Below are 25627 nucleotides of genomic sequence, written 5' to 3' on the forward strand. Positions count from 1 at the left end.
GCTGGGCTGGCTCTGGGAAGCGGGGACACGTCAAAGCCCAGGACCCCAGAAAACGTCTGTCCCAGTGGCTACCCACAGCACCAGGTGGAGAGGAGGAGGGGAAAGGTGGCTCCAGGAGGGGCCAAAGTCCCACCAACCACAGGCACAGGGAGAGGGAGGAGGCTTGGGTAGCTGTGGGTGTACTGGGCAAGTGGCTGGCCAGCTGAACTGGCCTCTCCACTGGCCTTGCCTGGAACTGGTTTGGGGTGGGGAGTGTTGGCCTGGGTATGGACTTTGCCAGAAAACACAGCCACCATTTGCATTTGTGGGGTGATGGAATCGCTCTAAAACTGGACTGTCGTGAGGCCTGCATGACACAGGAGGTTTATTAAAATCATTAAGTTGTACACTCGCAGTAGGTTTTTATGGTTATGTCAAGTATATCTCAGGAATGCTGTTAAAAAATATCTGCATTTCCTCTCTTTGGTGGTAAATTCTTGGATAGCACAGTGGCATTTTATCTGAAAATGAATTATGCGCCTTTGAAATGGAGTAATTAAAAAATGTTTATGATGTCTCACTTAATGCCCCCCAATTTTTTTTTTTTTTTTTGGTTGCACCACATGGCGTGTGGGATCCTAGTTCCCCGACCGACCAGGGATCAAATCTGCACTCACTGCATTGGAAGCACGGAGTCTTAACCACTGGACTGCCAGGGAAGTCCAAGGCCCAAAAATTTAAATAATGCACATCCCCAAATCTTTTAAATGTGTCAAGAATTTAACATTCTTAAAGCTAACGGGGGTGAGCTGAACGAATTTTCACTGTTTGTGCTATTGCCACACGGTGGCACCATCCTAGCCGACATACGGAAGCACCTGCTGTGACCCCAGCGTTGCGTGGATCAGAACTCCTCCAAGTGGTGAGAGAGAGACTTTCTCCCCCTTCCTTCCTTCTTTTCTCATCTTTTTCTTTCCTTCTACAGTCACCATTATTAAAATATATAGCCTCTAACGATATCGTCCGAGTTTTCTTTCTTTGGAAGAGCCCAGGCTACGGATGAAAACGTGCCCCTGGTCAGAAACGAAAGTGGAAAACACCACGAAGACCAGACACCAGCCATGACGCCCTGTGTTCTTAATACAGAAGAGTGCTTGCTGCAAGATGTTAAAGAACTGAAAGCAGCAAGAATGCAAAAATACGCCACAGCAGCTGTAGACTTAGGTGCCCTGGGCTGGTGCCGGCTGTGGGCTGGGCGGACTCCTCGGGGCAGCCGCCTGGTGGCCAGAGAAACGTCAGACGTCCGCTCTCCCCTCCCAGTGCCCCCAAACCTCCTAACGGAGGCCAAAGGAGCCCTGCTTCATTCCAAGGTACCAGTCGCACACAGGAGGCTCTGACTGGAAACACAGGGTCACCGGGCTCAGCACCTCCGCCCCAACCTCCGCCAGCCCCGCGGTGCCCTCCCACCCCAGGCGCTGTGCCCGCCCTGGAGGGGTGCCCTGGCTTCCTCCCCTCGCAGCTTCCCGCTGGCCCCCAGCCCCCCTGCCCGCACCAAGTGGGCCTGCTAGACAGACGCCAGGGACAAGCCCTGGCCCCTCGGGAAGCCCCTCTCACCTCTCCCACTGCCTCTGCTCCCCTCTGCCCCCCTGCCCTGAGGCTCCTCCCCTAGTTCCCAGCCCCTCACACGTGCTAGTTTTCACACAGTCCTACCCGGCCCCACCAGAGGGACCTGGGTCCCAGCTCATCTCCCTGGGGCGAAACGCAGGCTCGGTGACACAGAAAAGCGCCAGGGGCAGCCCTACAGGAGACCCTTCCTCTACAGTCTGCCTTCTTCTGCGGGGGAGAGTGCGAGAGGGTGAGGCAGGAGGGGAGCAGATGTGAAAATCTGCCACCCCCACCGTGGACCTATCTGCTCTTTAGTGGACCTGATGCCCCCCGGCTGGATTCTGCTGTCACTGCTTCCGTTAGTATGAGCAGGGGCTTTGGGAGGAAGCAGTGAGATGCGGATGGTGGCAGAGGATGGGGTGGGCATGGGGCGGTCTGGGAGGAAATGAAATGGGCCCCCTCGCCCTGAAAGGTTTTAATCTCATCCAGGTTTACAAATTGCCCGAGCCAGAGCACATGGGCTCGGGGCAGAGTGCAGAGGGCTGGGGTGCAGGGGAGGAGGGCTCTGCGGGGCCCGGGTGGGGCTGGTGTAGGAGTCTTAAGGCATGACAGGAGGAGATTGGTGTTTCAGACTCACTACCCGGGCCGGTGGGGCAGAGGGGAGAAGGAAGGGGAGCGAAGTCCATGGACACGTATATCTCTGTTTGGGAAACTGGGGGCAGAGCCAAAGCTGGTATAAACCATGAAACAGATTTTGTCGAAGTTTCCGTGGAGCTGGGCCATGGAGACCACACCCCCCCAGTGGCCACACTCCCCTGCTGTTCCAGGCCTGGGGGGGAGCCCTGCAGAGACCTCCTCTCCAGCCCCTGGCAGACAGGTAACCGGGGCCTGCAGCACAGGAAGCAGCCTGGGGTTGGGCCCATCTCTGCCAGGGACACCTGTGCATCATCAGCAGAGCCCCCGTTTCCTCAGACGCCAGACACTGAGTCCTGTGCTGCCGGCATCCCATCCGGGGAAGCCACCGCGAGGCCCTGGGGGGCCGAGGGGAGGAGACTGGGGGACTGTCCAGGTGGGCCGAGCTCCATGCACCTGCCCACCATCTTTCCAGGGATAAGAAACACCTGTCGCTTGAACCGCCTGCTCTCACTGAATGCAAGGAGCCCCACCCACATGTGACCCTTGGACGAAAACCCCGTAACTGGGCCGTCTGAGCTGGGCCCTCCAAAGGCTCCCCAGGGCCAGTCTGTCCCAAGGCCCCCCCCTCGCCTCTGCCCACCCCATGGGACTGCCCAGACCCGGGGGGAACTCGGAGGGCAGCAGGTCCAGTCCTGGCCTTTAAGACAGGGAACCTAAGGCCGGTGTCCAGAGGGACCTGCTCCAAGTCCCCACTGAGTTCACTCCTGAGCCCCTGCCTGGGGCCAGCCCCGGGCTGGGTGTGGATCCCAGGGCTGAGTCTGACCCTGCCCGGCCCCCAGGGCTCCCAGCGCTCCAGCCCTGACCCTCTCTGCTCCCGGCACACACTCGCCCAGAGGCTCAGCCGAGGGGCCCCTCCAGCCCTGCTTCCAGGGAAGGGAAGCCCCCCGCCCAGTCCTGTGCCCTCCCCTCCCCTCCCCCTCACAACTCTGAAGCCCCACGTCACCTTCCCCACGGCCACTCCCCACCCTGCCCGGCCTCCGCCTGACGCCCTCCACCCTGGCTCGGGAACATCCTAAGGCAGGTCACACGCCGACGGTCACCCCCTCGCTCAGGCTGGCACTGCTCCGCTGCCCCCAGTCTCCTTCGGGAGGCCCGCCGGGACCGCGGCAGCTACACGGCTCTGCCGACACGCCCAGAACCCCTCCTGAGGGCGGGGAGCCCCCCCACTCTGCCCGGAGCTGCGGCCTCTGCTGTAGGTTCTCCCCACCGGGAGGGAAAGACTCGGCCGGGATGGCGGGTTTGGACCGACTCCCGGACATCCTCTGTGCGCTCCCCACAGGCCGGCGCCGCGGCCCTGCCGCGTCAGCCCTGATCCGCAGCCGTGGGCGCGGGGGCCACGGGAGGACAGCCCCGCCACCTCCTCAGCTCCCAGACGGGCCGCCGCTGGTCCCAGCCCTCCCACACCACGGCTGCGTGTTTCGGGACCCCGTCCCCTGCAGTGACTGTGAACCTCACTCAGGTCCCAGTGCAGGCACGGCCTCAAGACAGGCAGCCCAGACCTGGAGGTTGCCTTTCACACAAAAATCTTTAATAAAAATAGCTCTCTGCAGAACCAGTCCTAGACAGCAGTAGCAAACTCAAACTCCTGCCACCTGGGCAGCAAGGAGCAAGGCCAGCTGAGGGGTCTGAACTGAGGGCAGGGCTGCCCCGAAGGCGGAGCTCCGCCGGCTGCGCCGTGTGGGATGTGGGCTCGGGGCCCACACACCTTCTCATTCTTCAAGAGGAGTTACAAACACGTCTGCGTTTTTTAGGAGTGTCACTAATTGGTCGCCCTCTCCACCAAACGACAGGAGGAGGCTACGTTAAGACACTCAAAGGCTGACAGGGAGCGGCGTGTCCTACACACTCAAGACAGAAGTAAGTGGGTTCACACGTCAGCAAAACACCGGGACGAGGGGACACCGGGGCATCCGGCAGGTAAACGGCCCTCGGTCAGCGCGCAGGCGAGAGCAGGGGAGGGAGGAAGGAGGAGAAGCGGCAGGCGGCCCGGGCTGCCCACCTCCCACGGCGCTGGGCGGCGGCCCCGGCTCGGCCCTAGTAGCCCAGGAGCCGCCTGGCCTCCTCGCTCTGGGCCTGCAGCGTCTCGCTGGTGTACTTCTGCAGGAGCTCCATCTTCTTCCTCCGCACGAGTGCCTCCTCGATCTGCGGGCGGGAGAGCGGAGGGCTCAGGCCGCAGGCCCCGTGAGGCCAACACGCCGCCTGGGCCCGGCCGGGAGCCCAGCACCCTGCGTCTGAGGCCCCGATCTCCGCCGGGGAGCAGGTGAGCGACACAGTGCTCGACTGCTGCCCCCAAGGCGCCTCGTCTGGACGCCTCGCCCTAACCTGAGCCCAGGGACCAACGCCCTGCGGTCGGGAGCGAGAGCCGCCCCAAGGGACAGGAAGCACCAAGAAAACCACGTGGCGCCCCGTGGGGCCCCTCGGAGGCCAGGCGGCCCCCAGCCCATCCTACCTCTTGCTGCGATGGCACCGGGACGTGAGCGATGAACTTCTGCTGCCCATCCTCCCCTCCTTTCTCCTGGCCGCCCTCCTCGTCAGACTGCAAAAGAGTACAACCAGAGGCCGCGCGGACGAGACCGTTAACAAGTGCCGGCACCGCCATAACGTGCACCAGCCTGCAGCCATTTAAAAGGAAAAACAGCGACGAGGAAGCTCTGTTCTCAGACAGAGAGACACCCGAGACACAGCGTTAAGTACAAGAAGCAACAGAACGCTGTGTATCGCGCGACCTCTTGTACGAGGAAGAAAAGAGAAGCCAGTGATCTCAGTGAGAGCCAGTGGACAGAGGACAGGGCTGCGAAAGAGACGCTGTGTGGAATCTCTGTAAACGTTTTGCATTTTGAGTCTTGTGAATACATTATCTATTTTTTTAATTAAACTTAAAAAAAGCATATCTAGAAGAAAGCATCACTCAGAGGCTGCCTGTGAGTCAGCAGAGATCACTCATAACCTAAGGAATGACGCAGCCCTGGAGGCGTGAGGAGAGAGGAGGCCTGCGCGGAGGCAGGTCCACTGCCCGCGGGTCTCTGGGCCGGACCCTGACCCCGCCCCCGCCCCGCGTCACCAGCTGCCAGGAAAGCCGCGGTGGAAGCTCTCAGATGCCGCTGGTAGGAGAAACCGATCCCAGGGCTCTGGGAAAGTCGGGCTGTATCCACCCAGGCGAGCCCACGGGTGGAAGTTCCACTCCTCAGGGCAGACTCCAACAAGGAAGGCTGTTGTAGCCCCAAAGGATCCACACCCGTGATGAAAGACACACCACTGCCCACACGCGTCATACCACGTCAGGCCCCTCCGTGGACACTGCGCTGTCACTGTGCAAGCCACTGGGGACGCTGGGTGAAGGACCACACAGGACCCTCGGCAGCAGCTCTGCAACTTCCCGTAAATCTTAAGCATTTCAGGATAAACAATTTTTAAATCCTCTGATGGCCTTCCATCGCTCTCACGGTAAAGGAAAACGCTTCCCCAGGGGAGCCGGGGCCCTTGCTCGGCCCACCTCCCCTCCCCCAGCCTCCACTCTGCCCCCACTCTGCCCTCCAGCCACCGGCCCGTCCTCTGTCCCCCGCGCTCCCATGGGGTCATCCGCTCACGCTGCTCCCTGCTGCCTCTTCGCGTGGTTAATTCCCCCTCGTTTCCGGATCTCAGCTGAAGGGTCACGTCCCCAGCAAAGCCTTCACTGGCCCTGCCTTCACCATGTCGCTACCCAGAGCTCCCATCACAGTTGCCATTTCCCACGGTGTCTGCTGACCGGACTGTCCCCCCGGACTTCAAGCCACAAGCGAAGCGCGTTTGCTGTCCTGCCCCTCGAGTGGGCCTCACAGTAGCCACTCATTAAACAAACATCCCTTGAAAGAGCAAATGGATTATTTGCATCTAGAGAAAATCTTCCTAGCGCACGCTGCCATCCTGCTTCAAATGCCTGCCTGAGGGCACGAACCTCAGGTCTGCTAGATCCTGTGTGACGGTGACTTAAGCCTCTCTGAGCCTGCTTCCTTGCCACTGACGTCACGGCAAGCCATGTGACGTCACACAGGGCCTGACCCATAGTCCAGGCATGGGTGCCTCCCCTCCCCTTGCTCAGTCCAGCAAATCAGTTCCATCCTGGACCTGCCCAGGGAGCAAGGCCTGCAGGGGTGCTGGGAGCAAGGGGGCTCTGCCTGAGGGATCACGGCTCCATCCCCAACCGGGACCCCCTGAGGAAGTCCCTTCTCTGCTCTGGGCTGGTTAAGACTACAGAAGAGTTACTGGCACTGCCATTTAAGCAGAAACAATGAGGTCATGGGCTAAAACACACTGGCTTCAAATGTGTTTATAAATACAATTCCAGCATGTTCAGGAGGGCCTATCTCTGAGATGCAAGTAAGTCATCCCTGGTGTAAAGCAGTTTAACAAGTGCCCTCACAGCCGTTCCTCTCTGGAACCCTCCCTGTGAAGCCGGGAGGTGACCTTCATCCCCACCGTCTAGGAGAGAAGGCCGAAGCCTCAGATGGCGGCAAGGGCAAGAGCCGGGCCTTGACCCTGACCCCTCGTCTGTGCTTCCTGCTACCGCCCCCCCCATCCTCCACGGCACAGAGAAGGCGGTGAGTGCCAGGGGGTCCCCTGCCGCCCGCCCAGTACCTCCTCGTCGGTGACAGCATAGATGTTGACCTCCTCCTCCTCTTCCTCCTCTTCCTCCTCCTCCTCCTTCTCCCCTCTTGCCAGCCGGGCCTCTCTCTCTGCTTTCCACTTGTCCACTAATTCGGCTCTGACTGCAGACAAGGGAGAGCAGGCGTTACTCACTCTGGCCTCTAAGAAAGCGTTAAACACCACGCAGGGCGAGGCCAAGGCCTCCCTGCTGGAAAGGGTCAGCTTCATCCTGCCCCGGTGGGCAGGAATCAGACAGGAATCGGACGGGAGGGCAGCTTTTAGGGGACACACCCAGATCCTCCCCGGTTCAGCACCCTGAGGCTCTCAAAAAGCTAAAACTAGAACTACCATGTGATCCAGCAATTCCATTCCTGGGTATACATCCGAAAAAACCAAAACACTAATTCGAAAAGATACATGCACCCCAATGTTCACAACAGTATTATTTACAGTTGCCAAGATATGGAAGTAAACTAAGTGCCCATCAACAGGTGGATGGGTAAATAAGATGTGGTGTATATACACACACACACACACACACACACACACACACACACACACGCATATACACAACGGGATCCTACTCAGCCATAAAAAAGAATGAAATCATGCCATCTGCAGCAACATGGATGGACCTACAGATTATCACACTAAGTGAAGTAAGTCAGATGGAGAAAGACAAATACTGTACGATCTCACTTCTATGTGGAATCTAAAAAATACAACAAACTAGTGAATATAACAAAAAAGAAGCAGACTCACAGATATAGAGAACAAACTAGTGGTTACCAGTGGAGAGAGGGAAGTGGGGAGAGGCAATTTAGCGGTAGGGGATTAAGAGGTACAAACTATTAAGATAAAATAAGCTATACAAGGATATATTATACAACATGGGGAATACAGATAATATTTTATAATAACTGCTAATGGAACATACCTTTAAAAATTGTGAATCTCTATACTGTACACCTGTAACTTACATAATATTGTACATCAACTACTTCAATTTTTAAAAAAGCCCTAAAAAAAAAATGTTCCTTATAAAAATAAAAATAAAACCCCATTTTCAAGGGAGAGAAAAGAAACCAGATGCCAGCAGCAATGAAATGAAATGCCCGCAGACCTACGTTTCTTTTCATATTCCTGTTCCAAAGGCACAATAACACCATCGTCTTCATCTAGGTAACCATAGTATTCAAAATCGATCGCCTTCATGAGCTCAGCGCGTGTCTTTCTTGGAGGAGGAAGAGCTAAAAGAAAGAATTCACCAGCTTAGCTGAATTCCCCATCATAATCTCACTCAAGCCTTCTCCTCATACAATCTTACGCAGGCATACAGTAGGTGTGTTCATGAAAATATCATGAAATAGGCACTTCTCTACACTAGTAATGGGATTATATACGTGGTACCACTCTTTTTAAAATCAGTGTTGAGGGCTTCCCTGGTGGCGCAGTGGTTAAGAATCCGCCTGCCAATGCAGGGGACATGGGTTCAAGCCCTGGTCCCGGAAGATCCCACATGCCGCAGAGCAACTAAGCCCATGCGCCACAGCTACTGAGCCACAACTACTGAGCTCACGAGCCACAACTACTGAAGCCCGCACGCCTAGGGCCTGTGCTCCGCAACAAGAGAAGCTACCATGATGAAAAGTCTGTGCACCACAACGAAGAGTAGCCCCTGTTCGCTGCAACTAGAGAAAGCCTGCGTGCAGCAACGGAGACCCAATGCAGGCAAAAATAAATAAATAAAATAAATTTAAAATAAATAAATAAATAAATACAATTAAATCAGTGTTGAAATCTTTGACCCAATTAGTCCAGTTAGAAGGAATCTATCCTAATTTAAAAAACAGAAACAAAAGCTGGCAAAGCTTTATGGGCAGAGGTGTGCATCACAGCGTTATTTATACAACAGTGAAAACTTGGATACCCAAGGATTATGATCTGCAATTCAAGCATGGCGGAGGGGAGGGGATCCTGAAGCCCCAGTAATGCTGCTTCATAGGGTGCTTTAACGACACAGGAAATGCCATAATATTTAATGAAAAAACTAAGAATACAGATAAAACAGAAGAAACTACAAACAAAAAAGATAAATGAGAAATTCCTGAAGAAAATACTTTCAGACTAAGAATTACTATTCAGAATATTTAGTAATACTTGAAAATCAAAAGGGAAATGACAACCCAACAGATTAGTCAAAGAATAAAAGCTGATAATTGAAGAAGAAAAAACTCTTATGTATGAAAATTTCATTTAGTAACTGAATTCAATTGTCAATTTCATTAGTAATGGGGGGAACAAAAAAATAAAAATAATACATTGTTTCAAGCACCAGATCAGCAAAAATGTTATAATTATAAACATCTAGAAATAACTAAATACCAGAGGAGGGATGGTCACACCAAGTACGGTTAATCCCTGAGACTCTCTAATCCGTCACATCACTTGGCGTTCTAAGGAGAACCATGAGGGGGCATGGACGGACTGCACACACAACCCTGTCCACCCCTCCACCACGTGGGCTGCATCCAGGACAGGGCTGAAACCTAGCAGCCTCAGAGCGCTGCATGCATTCCGGCCACAGGATGGAGCTGTGATCCAACCAAAGCCAACCAGACTCAACTCTGGGAATTCTGCTTGAACTGTTTTGGGGGAAAAAAATCTGTTTTTGAGAGAGAACAAAATTTAAGTCGATGACAGACAACCAGCCACCACAAGAGGAGAGTGAGACAGAGAAAAAAGCTCACAGGATGGAAGCCAAAACTGCAACACGGAGCAATGTGACCTGGAACCGGCCATTCCTGAAGGCAAACTTGTCAGTTATGTGAGCCAATAAATTTATAGACTTTTCTGCCTAAAGTAACTGGGGTTGAGTCACCTGTCACTTATGCTGATGTAATTTAGTTGATGAAATAAGCATGGGAGTACATGGAAAAGGCTGGAAGGGAACATTCCAAACAGATAATAACAGTGACGGGTCACCTCTAGCAGGGCACTGGGATGGGGGTCAAGGGGATCAAGGGGACTGTGCTACTATTTTTTTTTTTTTTTGCCGTGCGGCATTCGGGATATTAGTTTCCCGACCAGGGTTTAAACCCGTGCCCCCTGTAGTGGGAGCACAGAGTCTTAACCACTGGACCACCAGGGAAGTCCCTGTGCTACTATTTCCACTATAAGCATTAAGACTAAGTTGCGCACTTTCTTGGTTAAAAAAAAAACAACTCTATGACTGGAATAAATAAAAATAAATTTAGAAACAATGTAAAAGCAAAAAAAAAAAAAAAAGTAACATACACAGCACACCCTCACTTTAGTAGCCTTAAAAAACTGGAAGGGGATACACCCCAACATGTCAACAACCCTCATCCGTAAGGTGTGAAAACGTGGGTGTTTTTTCTGATTTTCTGTATTTTACATCGTGTCTATAATAAAATTATACTGCATTCATAATAAACGGCATGATATTTAAACTCTGAATTATTTTAAGTGATGCCAATCACGCATGCAAAACCAGTGTGTGCATAATGAATTTACGAATGAGCAGGGCTTCATGAAAGCAGAATTGTATTTTTAAACAAATAGGAAACCAACTGGAAGGAAACAGCAGAACGCCAGCAGTGAGAGGAATCCTGGTCTCATCCTTCTCTGCTTTCCACACTTCTTTCTATAAAATGCTTGGATGGCTTTTTGAAAAGTCAAAATTAAGATACACAGAAATTCCAGACCAGCGGTTTCCAACTGCATTTTGGAGGCTCCCAGGGCTGTGGAGGGAAGGGCAGGAGCGGAGAGGGTGCCCGGCTTGGATTCACTCTCCTCCACTTGTGCATTTCGGGGTTCGGCCCGAGGTGTCATGTGTCCTTCAGTTAAGAGTTTTTTCAACTGAACACATAACTGAAAATGAAGCTGACTGAACTGCAAACAGGGAGACTCCTCGTTCACACTCAGACGGGTGTGGGCAGAGCCTGCAATCTGACACCTGTCAGTTCTGGGTTCCCATTCTCACCCCAACTGTGTGCCCACCTGAGAACGAAAATCCTCTGAGGACACGGGGCTGCTGTGAGGCTAAGAAACGGCATAGGAAGAGTGCCCTGCAGACGGCATGTCTACTGTTACAAGCAGGACCAAGATTCCCAGGCTAACACCCCGGCGAACACCAGTTACTTACGTTCTCTCTCAAACAGCTCTCTGACGCCAGGCAAGTCTTTCGCTGCTCCGAAGTACTTGTAACCTCGATTTCCTGGGACTTCTTTCCCTTCATGATCCAGCATTTTAGGGCCAACTTTCTTATTGGGAAGGAAAAAGAGAAAATGGATCTGATCCTTAAACCCACTATTTCCATGTTTGCAAACAGATTTAAGATAATAATGCTAAAGGTAGAAAATATTAATGTACACAGAAATATATTTAGGTACTTTTTTTAATCCCTTAAAAATCAACCTAAATACCTAACAGTAAGAGGATGATTTAAGTAAATTATAGCATATTCAGGATGGAACATATCCTATAGCTTAAAAATGATGGTTCATACGAAACTCTTATATTGACTTAGAAAAACACAATATAATGTTAAGTGAAAAAAGCTTCAAAAAATTGCAAAAAACCTAAATGACAAGCAGTAGAAGACAAATGAAATATCCAGAAGATGGAATTCTCTCCACTAAAAATGATGATGTTGACAGCTGCATACAGTATGTGACCCTGGACAAGGCTCTGTGCCGTAAGGGGAAAGGCCATAAGGATGAAACTCAATAAAACAGCCAAGTGATTGTATCAAAGTTAAATGTCTTAAACTCTACCATGCTTATATAAGAGAACATTCTTATTCTTAGGAAATACACACAAAAGTATCTCTTAGGAAATACCCCTTAAGTATTAAGGGGTAAAAGAACATGATGTATTTAAGCCTCAAACGGTTCAGAGAAAATAAATCTCAAGGTACACATAGAAAATGATAAAGCAGATACAGCAAAATGTTAAAAACTGGTAAATCTGTATAAAGGGTACATAGGATTTCTCTATACAATTTGTGGAACTTTCTGTGAGCTCAGAAATGCTTTTTGAAACGATTATATAAATGATTATTTACTGACATGAACATATGCGTCTGATAAACTGTTAAGTGAACAAAGCATATAGTTAGAATAATGAACCATTATCTGTAAAAATAAATATATATATATATGCATAGAAGAAATTCTAGAAAGGTAAGTAGAAAATGTTAATAGCAGTCATTTCTGGGTGGTAGGAAAATATATAATGTAATCTATATCACACATAGAGTATATAAAATTTTTTTTTTTAAATACATCCTTTTATTAGAATTGCTGAAGAAGTATTTGGCATTTTTGCTTTTGTTGTTGCTGATGTTGCCTTTTTTTTTAATTGAACCATCTTTTTCCCTTTATTTATTTATTTATTAATTATTTATGGCTGTGTTGGGTCTTCGTTTCTGTGCGAGGGCTTTCTCTAGTTGCGGCGAGCGGGGGCCACTCTTCATCGCGGTGCACGGGCCTCTCACTATCGCGGCCTCTCTTGTTGCGGAGCACAGGCTCCAGACGCGCAGGCTCAGTAGCTGTGGCTCACGGGCCTAGTTGCTCCGCGGCATGTGGGATCTTCCCAGACCAGGGCTCGAACCCGTGTCCCCTGCATTGGCAGGCAGATTCTCAACCACTGCGCCACCAGGGAAGCCCAAATTTTTTTATATTTTAGAATTTTTATATTTTTTGTTTTGTATTCTTTTTTTTTTGACATAAAAGTAGGTATTCTTTATACAATCAAAGTTACCATTTTGAAAAGAAGTGTAAAACCTAGAACCAAAATTGTACATACATGAGTATGACCTCAGTTACAGGACTCATGGAACAACAATGGACAGAAACATTCCAGAAGCTGCTCCTAGTTAAAAGGATCATGACTGCATGGTGTTCTGCTCTATACTTTTCTGAACTTAATATATTACTTTTTCTCTTATTATTGTACTAAAATACACGTAACATAAAATTTACCATCTTAACCATTTTTAAGTGTCCAGGTCAGTGGTATTAGTACATTCATAGTGTCATGCAACCATCACCACCATCTGGTAAAACAAACTCTAAATGTGTCACTTTTTTTTTTTTAGCTGCGCTGCGCGGCTTGCAGGATCTTAGTTCCCCGACAAGGGACAGAACCTGGGCCACAGCAGTTAAAGTGCTGAGTCCTAACCACTCGACCACCAGGGAATTCCCTAAATGTTACTTTTGTACATAGAAAATAAAAATAAAATTCTTTAGCATTAAAAAGACGCTAGGGCTTCCCTGGTGGCGCAGTGGTTAAGAATCCGCCTGCCAATGCAGGGGACATGGGTTCGAGCGCTGGTCCGGGAAGATCCCACATGCCACAGAGCAACTAAGCCCGTGCGCCACAACTACTGAGCCTGCGCGTCACAACTACTGAAGCCCACGTGCCTAGAGCCCATGCTCCGCAACAAGAGAAGCCACCGCAATGAGAAGCCCATGCACTGCAATGAAGAGTAGCCCCCGCTCACCGCAACTAGAGAAAGCTCGCACGCAGCAACGAAGACCCAGCACAGCCAAAAATAAAAATAATAAATTAAAAAAAAAAGACTCTAGAAGGAAATACATAAAAACATTACTGTTGACTCTGGGTGGTGGAACTTAAGAATATCGTACATATTAATTTTGTAACCCTTCCAGGAAGGGTAATAAACCTCTGCACTAAAGCAGTCTGACAGGGAGCAAAATCACCGTCACAGAACTACTGAAGATGCAGTGAGAACGTTCCTAGCACAGGTACTCCAGGAGTGGAAGTGCCTTTCTTTCTGCAACAAGAATAAATGCCTCATTTTTAGGCCAGGTACTAACGTGAGAACTGTGGTTTTGCATTAAATACATAGAAAAACTGCACATATTTCTTACATAACATACTACAGTCCACTGACTAGATACTACTGGTTCAAATGACCTGGGTAAATGGGGCAGGGCCTGGGGCAGCATTTTTCAAAGTTGAGACCCACTGGCGGGTCGTGAAATCCATTACATGGGTCATAATCATCAATTTTTTAAAAAATCAAGATAGAACAGAATAGAAAATATCAAACTGCAGCAACATATACCAAGTATTTTTTCAGTACTGCGCTGTGATATAGTGAGTGAGTGAGTGTGTGTGTGTGTGTGTGTGTGTGTGTTTGTATTTTAGAGTGGGTCACGGGCCTAAAAGCTTGAAAGTCACTGTTCTAGAATACTGCATTTAAAGAATCCAGAGAAAGGAAGCACAGCCATGTCCCCAGGGCCCCCTTGAGTACAGAAGCCTACAATGGAATGGTTGTCCCAATTCTCAAGGAGTTCAGAGAAGACTGTGAGGGGCCAAGGTCATTTCAAACAAGAGGCCCAGGGAGCCCGCGTGGCTCACTCTGGAACACCTGGCCAGTACACGTGCTGAGGCCTGCGCTGTGGACCTTTAAGCACCACTGGCCCGTGCTTTCACGTTTCCTGTCCACGTGCAACAGGCACTTCAAGCCTCCTTTCATCTCTCCAGTGCCTACTCTGTGGCAGGGCTGCGGGGGCAGCAGGAGCCACCCTGCAGGCAGACAGCGCCCGTGCTCAGCCCCCAGGGCCGCGGCTTGCTTACCCCATAGTCAGGACCACCCAGCTCCTTGATCCGGGCCTCCCAGTGTCCCTTCTCTCTTAGCAGCTTGTTAATTTCATCATTCAGGTCACGAATTCGGAATTCACCTAGACCAGCTAGAAAACAAAAATGTCCTGTCGTTTCTTGAAAATATCACTCGATGTCACAGCCTTAAGAGTGAATGTCAACACCTAAAAAGGTGCATAACACAAAGATACTATTTCAATTTATAAGAAAACCCACCCACCCCGACCTCACGGAAGGGCAACAATCACGCACAGAGTTTGAGCAGCACGGGGGGGAAAGAGCCTCATCCTCATTAGCAACCACAGAAACACAAACTGAAGCAACCCTGCAGCTCCATTTACACCGCCACTGAAGCAGTGAACTCTTAGAGGTGGGGACACAGCGTCCAATCAGTGTCAGCCAAGATGCAGCGAGGCAGCGACAGCATCAGGGCTGGCGGCAGTCTGTGTCAGTCTAGTCCTTTCAGGAAAGCAACACCTAGTTAAGTGGGAACACCTTCGACAAAGACTAGGGCCTGAGAATTGAGCCTAAGGGACAGATTTATAGTCTTTATTTTTTACTTATTTATTTTTTGGCTGCACCGCGCAGCACACCATATCTTACCTCCCCCGACCAGGGATCGAACCTGTGCCCCCTGCAGTGGAAGCGCGGGTTCTTAACCACTGGGCCGCCAGGGAAGTCCCTAAGGGACAGATTTAAAGGGATGACGACAGGGAGTTTGCTGAGGTGTAGTCGTTGGCGGCTGGGAGCCAGGAGCAGTTGGGGCTATTCCAAGGGAGAAGCCTTCCCTTTCTTCACTGAATTGCTTTTGTGCCTTTGTCAAGTCAACTGACCACATACGTGTGCCCTTATTTCTGGACTTCTTACTCTGTTCAATTGGTCTGTGTGTCTATCTTTCACCAATACCCAATTGTCTTGAATAGCTTTAGCTTTACATTAAATCATGAAATTAGGTGTTATGAATACTCCAATTTTTTTCTTTTTCAAAACTGCTTTGGCTATTCTAGTTCCTTTGCCTTTCCATTTAAATTTTAGAAACAGTTCGTCAACATAAACCAAAAACCACTGCTGGGATTTTGACTGTGATAGATTTCAAAAAGAAAACGAATCGACACCTTTCCTATATTGAGTCTTCCCATCCACAAACACTGCCTATGTCTCCATTTGATTGGTTCTTTGACTTCTTTCATCACTGTTTTATAGTTTTCAGCATATAGGTCATACATATATTTTGTTAGATTTATACCTAAGTATTTCTTGTGTTTTGATGCTTCTGTAAATAACACTTTAATAAAAGTTCTAGTTCCAAATGTTCACTGCTAGTACATAGAAATAGAATTGATTTTTGTGTATTGACTTTCTATTCTGTGATCTTGCTAAACTCATTTATTCATTTTAGAAATCTTTCTGTAGATTCCTTGGGATTTTCTACACAGAAAGTTATGTCATCTCAGAATAGAGCATTTTTCTTCCCTTCCAATCTTTGGGCCTTTTATTTCCTTTTCTTGCTTTATTGTACTGGAAGGGAATTCCAGTACAATACTGAATAGAAGTGGTGAGAATGGATATCTCCACCTTGTTCCTGATCTTAGCAGGAAAGCATTCAACCTATAGCTGGCTATAGGTTTTTTGGTAGAAGTCCCTTATCAGGAAAAAAAAAAAAAGTTCCCTTCAATTCCCAGTTAGCTGAGGTTTTTTTTTTGGTTTTTGTTTTTAATTTTTTTTATTTATTTATTTTTGGCTGCGCTGGGTCTCCGCTGCTGCGTGCGGCACGTGGGCCCCTGCATTGGCCGTTGGATTCTTAACCACTGCGCCACCAGGTAAGTCCTGATCTTTTTAAAGAACCCGCTTTTGTTCTATTTTCTCTATTCATCTTCTGTTTTCAATTTCATTGATTTCTTCTCTTTATTATTTCCTTCCCTCTGCTTACTTTGGAATTAATTTGCTCCTCCTTTTTAGTTTCTTAGGGTAGAAGCTTAGATCACTGACTTGAGACCTTTCTTATTTTCTTTTATTTTAATGCTATAAATTTTCACCTAAACACTGCTTTACCTGCACGCCATAAATTTTTTTGTCCCCTGAATTCTGACATTACGTTTTCATTCTCATTCAGTTCAAAATATTTTCTAATCTCCTTGAGGTTTCCTCTTAGATATATGGGTTGTTTAGAAGTATGTTTAATTTCTAAATAGTTAGGAATTTTCCAGATATCTTTTTGTTATCGATTTCTATGTTAACTGTGTTATAATCAGTGAACATACTTTGCAAAATTTTAATTAAGTTTTCTAACATTCATATTATAACCTAAAATATGCTTTATTTTGGTGAATATTCCATTTGCTCTTAAAAAAAGAAATTGTACTCTTTTTTGTGAGGTGGAGTGTTCCATAAAGGTCAACTAGGTCAAACTGATCGATAGTATTGTTCAGTTCTTCTATGTTCTTACTCATTTTGTACCTACTTGTTCTATTGATTATTGAGAGAGGAGGTTGACGTCCCCAAGGCTAATTGTGGATGTGAGAATCGAGCACTTTAAACAGACAGGCTAGCTTACCATTCTGAATTTGAGCCACTTTTTTTGAGATCTCTCCAATGATCTGTGAAAAAAATAAAAGGCAATATATTTTTATGACTTTTGAGTAAGTCTGAAAGCATAAGAAATATATAATTCAAAATCAGTAATTAAAAATTCTTAGAATTCTGGTTGAAGAGTCATGTAGCTACAAAAGCCATCAGAGACCTGTTCTTCCGTAAGATCAGATTCACCCAGCACATACCTGTCGTCTCCACTTCTCGGCTTTGGGCAGCTCAGTACACTCCGAGGCAAGGAAGGGTCTTCGCTCCTAAGGAAAAGCAAAACACATGCTGCCGCTGTACTGTATGAAATTACAAGCTTTGTGCAACATTCATGACTGACTCAGGCCTGAAGCCTGAAATGTCTAACAGGCTAAAGACATCTGCAGCTTCAGTTCCAGGTGCTCTTCATCAAGCCTTATGGCTCACGCTGCAGCCTCTCCTTAGGAAAGAACTACACAGGCAAAAACATTCACTGCATTGTACCTGGTACAGGCAGCCACTGGAAACAACGTAAAAGTCCAGTACACTTGAACCCTGAGCAACATGGGGGTTAACCCAAGTATAACTTACAGTCAGGCTTCAGTATCCGTGTTTCCTCCGCACCCACAGATTCAACCAAGCACAAACCGTGTAGTTCTGTAGTATTTACCGTTGAAAAACATCCGTGTATAAGTGAACCAATGCAGTTCAAACCCGTGTTGTTCAGGGTCAGTTGTTACAGAGAGATGGCAAAGTACACCCGGTTATACCCATTTGATGACATATTTATACTACCTTAGGAAATGACAGCTCTCAGTGTTTAGAACAAACATACACATACATGCATGTCTGTGTGTATACAGGTGTGTGTGCGGGTGTGTGTATAATTTTAAAAAACAAAACAAAAATATTCAAGGAACAGTACATATTCCCCCTAACCTGGTTGAGTCTCCATGCGCTAAGGTCATCACTGGTTTCAGGTTAGAGCTGCTCCTCACAGCACACCCCACTTTGCACCATTCAGTATCAGGCAGGGCTGGGATAGCATGGAAACCCAATCATCATATTACAGAGCAGATAGAAGCACAAGTAGTCAGATCATCACACTGCCCCAGCTACCTGGGATTCAAGTGTACAGACTCGTAAGACACAGGAAAGCATGAACGAGGAAGAGGAAGATCTGGAGTCTGAAGTCTGTTCAGGAGGGAGTTTTACTGCACTTCTTCTCAATAATTTAAAAATTCATGAGGAAGATTTAAACCAACCTTTACTTTTCCCTCTTCCAGCTGAGCTTGGCGAAATCTTGCTAAGGCCGTCCTACCGGGAACAGAGAAGACACCGTTAGATCCTGCTCAAAGATCTCTTATCATCCAAGTTCCTGGATGGGTAAATCTGCTCATGACCTTACTGAATGTCATCCATCACTCATAAACATATATACATATTGCAATCAAGAAACCACAGAGAAGTTATGGGTTTCCATGTTCCAAAAAGTAGGGCTTATAAGGATTTGTGTTCCTTTCACCCATACAGCGTGTAAGGACTGGACTGTGGGAAACTCTACTCGTCAGGCCACTGTGGTGAGCAACACATCCAGATGTTAAAAAGACTAATATTATGGGCTGTCACTCTATCAGCCCCTGCACCACCCCAGGTGAGCGAATGTTCATCCAGAGTAAGTGCTGGCAGCTGTCAGAAAACACTATGGGGAAAACAAATGTATGGGCAAATACTATATGAATACTATTTCAACACAGGTAGAGAAAGAAAGCTATACCAAAAGACCAAACAGAAATTTACAGACGAAATCGAGTTGATACGTACATGGCCTTTTCCGCATTTCGGGCCTAAAAGGAGAGAGAAGGGGAAAAAAATGTCCACGTTTAAAGAGCTTTTTCTTTTACTTTCTAGAAAAACGTTTCATTTACTTTGTAGAGAAAAGTTTCACAAGGACACAGGCACAAGCAGAATGCCTGAAGTAGTACATGAACACAGTAACAATCGCAACAACAATCACAAGATGCCCACATCCTGTGGCCTTACTTACGCTGCTGTCTCTATCTAAAGTCTTTACTCCTCCACTCCCCCAAACCCCTTGGATCTGGCCATTCATCCTTCAGAATTTACCTGTGTTATCACCGTCCCACACAATTCTTCTGTGGCCCCTTCATCCCAGCCAGGCAGCCCCCCTTTGTCTGGGTTTATACCTACCACACAATTTCCACCCAGCATCACAATTGTCTGTTCCCTGCCAGTGAAATTTGAGGAAGGAAAGACTGGCTTTTACAAAGTGAGTTTTATCTAAATACTGTTGCACTAATGTCAAGTCAATTATCCCTGAAACACAGTGTCAGGCACGGAACACATTTTCTGCGTTGTAGTATAAGTAGAAAGAGTACTTGCTGAGTCAAGGACTTGAGTTTCACTCCCGGCTCTCCAACTTACGATCCCTGAGAGGTTGTCTCTCTAAGCCTCAGTTCCCCCACCTTTATAGCAGGGATCATACCTTTTATCTCATAAAGATGTCACGATGATTTAATGAGATAAATACATGAAGTCATCAGAAGCTCAGCAAAAGTGAGCTCAATTTAAATCTTTTTGACTCTCCCTTTCAATGGACACAGAAACAAACTTGTCAAGTTTGTTTGATAGATAAATGAACACGATATCTACTAAGGAATAAAACAGAGGTTCTCCCAGGAGAAGCCATCATCTTGAAGGCTGAGGCTGTGTCCTATCTATTTCATTAAAGCCTACAGATTCTAAGTATTTAATTTAATGTTTCTCAATGCTTACTCCATGCTTTAAACACCACGCTGGGTACTAGGAATTTGGTCACGGTTCTCCCTTTTGAGAGAACTCATAGGAATTTCCCAAAAAAAACCATGAATCTTGTGATAAGGGCATGTACCAGGGGTGATGGAAACCCACAAATATGAATGCGTGTTGGTGACAGTTTGCCAGAAACATCCAGGCCCAGGGATCCTTCTGTCCTGCTAGGGAACGGAGACCGGCTATTCCCTGTTTGTCAGAGTTCAGAAACAAGAGGCAGAATCAAGAGGCTGAGCCGGCTAGTATGAAGCAGTAATACGGGGCACATCCTCCGAGGGCTGGAGAATAGAAAGGGCTACTTTTTGTCCACCGGATTCTCTCGTCCTCCGGATCTTGGGCTCATCAATCTACAGTGGCATCCATTACACCTTCTACCATTTATTACGGCGTCGTGTGCTTCGCTTAATGAGACCATCATGGTAACCAACATGTAAGAGTATCCTCCTTGTGCCGGCACTGCGTGCTCCGTCGTGAGCGCTTCTAGAACAAATGAAGCAGCCGACCACCCGCGCCCGCCCACAGCGATCACACCCTCCTGCGGTCACACGACGCCGGCCACTCGTCCATCCCTGGACCCCGACAACGCGCCAGACACCGTGTCAGGCGTTAAGGAGGCAGAGGTGGGAAGACCCTGCCCTCGGGAAGCTCCCCGTCGGGGACCCGGAGAGCAGACACAAGGCAAACAGCGCAGAAACCGCTGCTGGGCCCCCCACGGGACGCGGCGCCGGCCCTGCGCCTCCCGGAGCCTCGGCTTCCCGTTGGGGAACTACAGCGCGCCGTCCGGACTAAGCACGGCCGCGGACAGCGCGGCGGCGCCGAGGCTCAGCTTCCTCCAGCCTCTGGGCTCACGCGGCGCGAAGACCCCCGCGTCCCGGCCGCGGATCCTGTAGCCCGCAGGGATCCCCTGGGCGCCCCGGACCCGGCCCGCCGCTCGCCTCCCTCACTCCCCGTCCCGCTCACCATGGTGCGAGGGAGGGCGCCGCCCTCAGGCCGCGCGGCCCCAGCCCAGGGAGCTTCGCCGCCCCAGGCGCGGCCGACCCGGACGGGAACTGAAAGTTCTCGCTGACGGCACCACCGGCTTCTGAGTCGGAAGGATAACTGGGAAGGACCAGAAGTGACGGACCGGAAGCGAAATTGAGAATTGACCCGGGGAGGGGGAGAAAACGCAGGCGAGCTCCCGTAGGCGGCCCTCCCTCGGCGTCTGGACCTCGCGCCGCCACGCCCGTACGGAAAATAGGGGCGCTGGCAGAACCGCGCTTGCGCAGTGGAACCGACGTGCCTCTAACTGGGCGCGGGGCGCTGGTTTTGCTCTCGCGATAACAACGGCGAGACGTCCCGCGGTAGCTGTTGGTCCTGCACACGCGGTCCTGCGGTTGTGTGTGAGGCTAGCTGAGATGTGTGTGCAACTGTAGGTGCGCATCCCTCCTGCCCTGTCTGGTTCTGCGAGATCAGACACGCCCTGTGGAAGTTACTCGTCCTCATCCCTCTGAGTGGACGGGGCCGCTAGACTGGGCCCTCCCGCCGCCTGCGTGCTCTCCAGGGGCAGGAGCTGGCCCGGCCTCGCCAACCCCCACTCGCCTCCCAGGCGTTTACTTGCGGCCTGTGCTTTTTCTGAGATTTTCTCCTCCTGGAATCGAGGGGTCTGTCGGAGCTGGACCAGGGCTTGAGGTCACCCTTTTAAAATAAGCAATGTAAGGTCCAGGGGAGAAAAGGCCACTTATGTAAGGAGAGTGGTGAGAGAAGAACGGTCAGTCGGTGTCTGCTGGGCACGTTGCGGGGATCAGAAGGGCCACAGACCAGGACCAGGGAGGCAGGGGAGAGGCCACCGGTAGGGATGGTCCTGGTGGCCCCTCCCTCAGGGTGTCAGTGATGGAGCGAGCTGTGGTGTGACATTCAGGCGGGGGCCGGTGGCTAATTCAGCCATTTCCAGCGGCTCCCCCTTTGCAAGCATGGTGCTTCGCCGTGGCGACTTGCTCCGCCACGGGGCCTAACCGATGCCGGGAACTCGGGCTGCAGGCGGGAAGCACAGGCCAGCGGGAGAAGCAGCTGACGTGTGTGGTTCAGGATGTCAGGACAGACATGTACTTGGGATAGACACCAGGAGCTCGTGCCTGAACCATGACAAGTTTTCTCCTTAAAAGTTTAGGCCGTTCTGCTAGACTCCATCGTCCCACCTCCCTGACGGCTAGGTGTGGGTTTGCCAGTAAATAATGGCCAATGGGAATTGAATGAAAGGAATGTGAGCCACTTATGCGGTGCCCTTAACAGTACGGACGTGCCTTGCCCTTTTCCCCTCTCTGCTGACTGGTGACTATGGGAGCAGCCACCTTGAAGGAAGAAATGAAGTATTTTGAGAATTGGGGGGTTCCCTTCCAGGCTGACAGCCACTTTCAGACTCCAAAGGCAGATAATCCTTGGTATTTGGTGACACCACTGAGTTGCTGAGTCTTTGCCTGGAGCCCACTACTCAATCTTCAGTTGTGTGAACCAATAAATTCCCTTCAGTGTTGCAGCCAAAAGTCAGACTTCCTGGTACTTGAAACTCAGAGCATCCTGATACACTTCTCTTGCCACAGTCGGCTAAGTGTCCTTCCTCTCTAGTCTCACACTGATGCTGTCTTTGTCCACGTCAACTGTCCCTGTTGCCTGCAGAACCCTTCTCCTCCGTCCAGCCACCTAATCCCCTGTTCATGCCTGCTTAGCATTTAAGGCAGTTCAGACAGCCTGGATTCATAACCCGATTCCAACGCTTCTTAGCTCTGTGGCCTCAGATGACATACTCAACCTCTCTGTTTAATTTTTACTCTGCTGTGAAATTGGCCTAAGAGTATTTACCTTCCTGCTCTCATATTACCTCATCCACGAAATTGGGACATTTGCCTTAAGGAGCTGTGGTTTTAAAGGAGACACTACGCACAAAAACCGCTCAAAACAGATCTATGTAAAGCTCTCAACTATTTCAAAAACAAAAACCCCATGCACTGCAGTCAGATCTAGTGTGTGGCCTCACCTAACTCCCATGTACCGTCAGCTGGCCAGGCTCAGGGGCTTGCAGGGCTTTGTAAAAGCTCTCTTAGCCTTTAAATCACTAGGTTTAAGATCGACAGGCCTGCCCTTACTGTAATCCTCTCTCGTTTTCTATGTCCACCTCCACACCCACCTCAGGCATAGGTCTGACATGGAAGATTTTATGGCCGAATAAAGGGCACGTACAAGGCTGTGCTGCCTTCTGTTCGGGCCAACAGCCCCAGCTGATGCTGCTTCCTAGTGACCCTGTGTGCTGTAACAGCGTTTTTTGTAGTAAGCGTCTCTGTACTCATATCCTAGTATCAACCATCTATATGTCTATATATTTTATCTATATATCCACAGTAAAACTGTAAAAGATGCTAAAATTAGGAGATTCACTATCAAGGGACATGTGCTCTGGAGGAAAAGCCAAGGGTGTGGGTGGGCAGCCCTTTTCTAGTGTCTCAGAAGGATTGAAAGGACAGATGGCTTTTGGAAGAGATTAGGTGTGTGACTCATGGGTCCCCTCAACCGTTTCAGCAGAGGCCAGGAAGAGAGATGGGATTATCCAGAAATGATCCGTGGAGAAACCTCTTGTGTAACAGAGTGAATTCCCATGACATACACAGGAGACCCCCTAGGCTGAACATTTTACACCAGCAGAACCACTGCCAGCTTGGACTTCGAGGGACAGAGAGGGGACAAAAACGAAAGGCTGTTCGACTCCTGAAATTGTAGGGGCAGCAAACAGACTGATGAAAGTATGCAACCGTAAACAGGTGCCACCCTTCATGGGAAAAAATGGATGGCTCCGGGGGAGGCAGCTCAAGCAGAGGAAATGCTCAGGCCTTAAAGCCTAATACTGTTTGCCCTGCTGGATTCTGTAACTGGTTGAGACCAGTGATGCCTTTTCCTTCGTCTCCCATTGTCAAAGGTGGTGTCCTCTGTCCGATTGCTGGTGTCCTATGCCTCCCATTGATTTTGGGGAGCAGATAACTTTAAAACAAGTTATAAAACCGCAGACAGGAGTTTTGCCCTGGGATGGGTCATACCCAGATCTCACCCATACCTGACTTAAGACAATGAGATTGGGGACTGTGGAGCTGATGACATTTAGATGAGACTTAAAGACTGTGGTGGGCTGACACTCAGTGATGTTGGGATGAGGTGAATGCATTTTGCATGTGAGATGGCTGTGAATCTTGAGGGAACAGAGTGCAGCCTGAGGTAGTAGCATACCCTCCCCCTTTTATGTACGTGTCCTGATCCCCAAACCCTGCGAACGTTACCTTATATTGCAAGAGACCTTTGTAGATGGCAAAGTAATACAGTGGTTGATTCCTTGTAATCAGAATAGATGTTGGAGCATTCTGTTCTTAGGGGAAAATAAGGATGTGACAATATGAGAAAAAAATAATAAAAAGTAATTCATAGAAGGCCATGAGTTTGTAATTTTGCTAAGTCAAACGTTTACCAAAAAAGTTATGGATACTTCTGACTATACAGGTGTGTACCTATTTTGCCTGTGAAGAAGTGAATAGAAACGTATCAGTCAAACAATCCAGAAAATTTATAAACTATACAAAGAATGAAAAGGCATGCTCAACACCTGAGGCCTACTATAAAAAAATATTCTAAGAACTCTTCGTTTCTTGAAAAAAGGGTTCCAACACTTAAAATGTCTGAAAGATAGCAATTAAAAGACTCATCACGTATTAATGTATTAAGAGGAACTGTTCTGAAAGAGGATTCAACCTCACTTCTAGAATCTCAGGTTTTAATCGACTTTGGGCTTCTGTGCCCCAACCTAGAGTTAACCAGCCAAAAATACCAGAAACTCCCATGCTCATGATAAGATGGCATTCTTTTGGGTCTCTTAGCAGTACTAACACCCAAGAAAAGAATAAAAATGGAGTATGGTAAAATTCTTAGGAAGGGGTATGACTGGAGTATCCCGAAGTTATAAGAAAAATTTTATTTATTAACAAAACTTTAATCCATTATATTTGTAGTGTTTGTTTCAAACTGTCAAAGCCAAATCACGTTTCTAACCAAAGTTTAAATTGGGAATCAAGATCTAAATGCCCAAGAAAAACTGACTTTCAAAATGTGGCTCAGGTTTAGCCAAGAATGCGTTAAACACACTTTAAAACAGTAGACGGCTCCCCCCACGCACCCCAGCCCTGGAGAACCTCTCCGTAGCACAGCAGAGCCAGGGAGCTGCTGCTGTCCCTGGAGGGACAGGGCTCTTCTCCAGTTGCCTGCAGCACCACCTCCTCCACTTCCCAGCTCACCAGCTTCCCCCCCATCAGCTTCTGCCTTGCAGCCTCCGGAGTCAGTGGCTGGACAGGACACTGAGTGTCCCAGAGATGGCTCCTGCAGTCCCATTTCAGACTTGCCCGACACTGAGAGGTAATCCTCTCAAGTGGCCTGCTATCTGCTGGCACAGCAGGAAGAGTTTGAAAACAAACAAGAGGAACCACTGATTATTCTACCAAGTGCTAGGCCCTTTACCAACAACGTCTCACGTCATCCATCATAGTGATTCTTCAGTGTAGGTTTTTTTTCCCACTTTACAGATGAGCTTAGAGCTACTGGCTCAGTTTCAAATAGGAGCCAACAACTGACCTAGAGCCAAGATTTCAATGTGTTCCGACACCACAGCCCATGC

The 25627-nt window shown here is 48.8% G+C and overlaps 1 protein-coding gene across 1 annotated transcript; it reads right to left on the reverse strand.

The window, feature by feature from the left end:
* Positions 1-3786: 3786 nt before the first annotated feature.
* Positions 3787-21220, reverse strand: LOC309638276 (pre-mRNA-splicing factor ISY1 homolog). Its single transcript, XM_082414036.1, has 11 exons — positions 20908-21220; positions 18940-18962; positions 18381-18432; positions 17337-17402; positions 17114-17156; positions 14536-14648; positions 11072-11189; positions 8031-8153; positions 6895-7025; positions 4730-4816; positions 3787-4422 (listed from the first exon to the last, which is right to left on the reverse strand). The coding sequence occupies exons 1-11, from the start codon at positions 20908-20910 to the stop codon at positions 4315-4317; spliced, it is 867 nt and encodes a 288-aa protein (XP_082270162.1). The 5' UTR covers positions 20911-21220; the 3' UTR covers positions 3787-4314.
* Positions 21221-25627: the final 4407 nt, after the last annotated feature.

This window comes from Balaenoptera physalus (genome assembly GCF_965194825.1).
Source record: "Balaenoptera physalus genome assembly, chromosome: 11".
Taxonomy (NCBI): domain Eukaryota; kingdom Metazoa; phylum Chordata; class Mammalia; order Artiodactyla; family Balaenopteridae; genus Balaenoptera; species Balaenoptera physalus.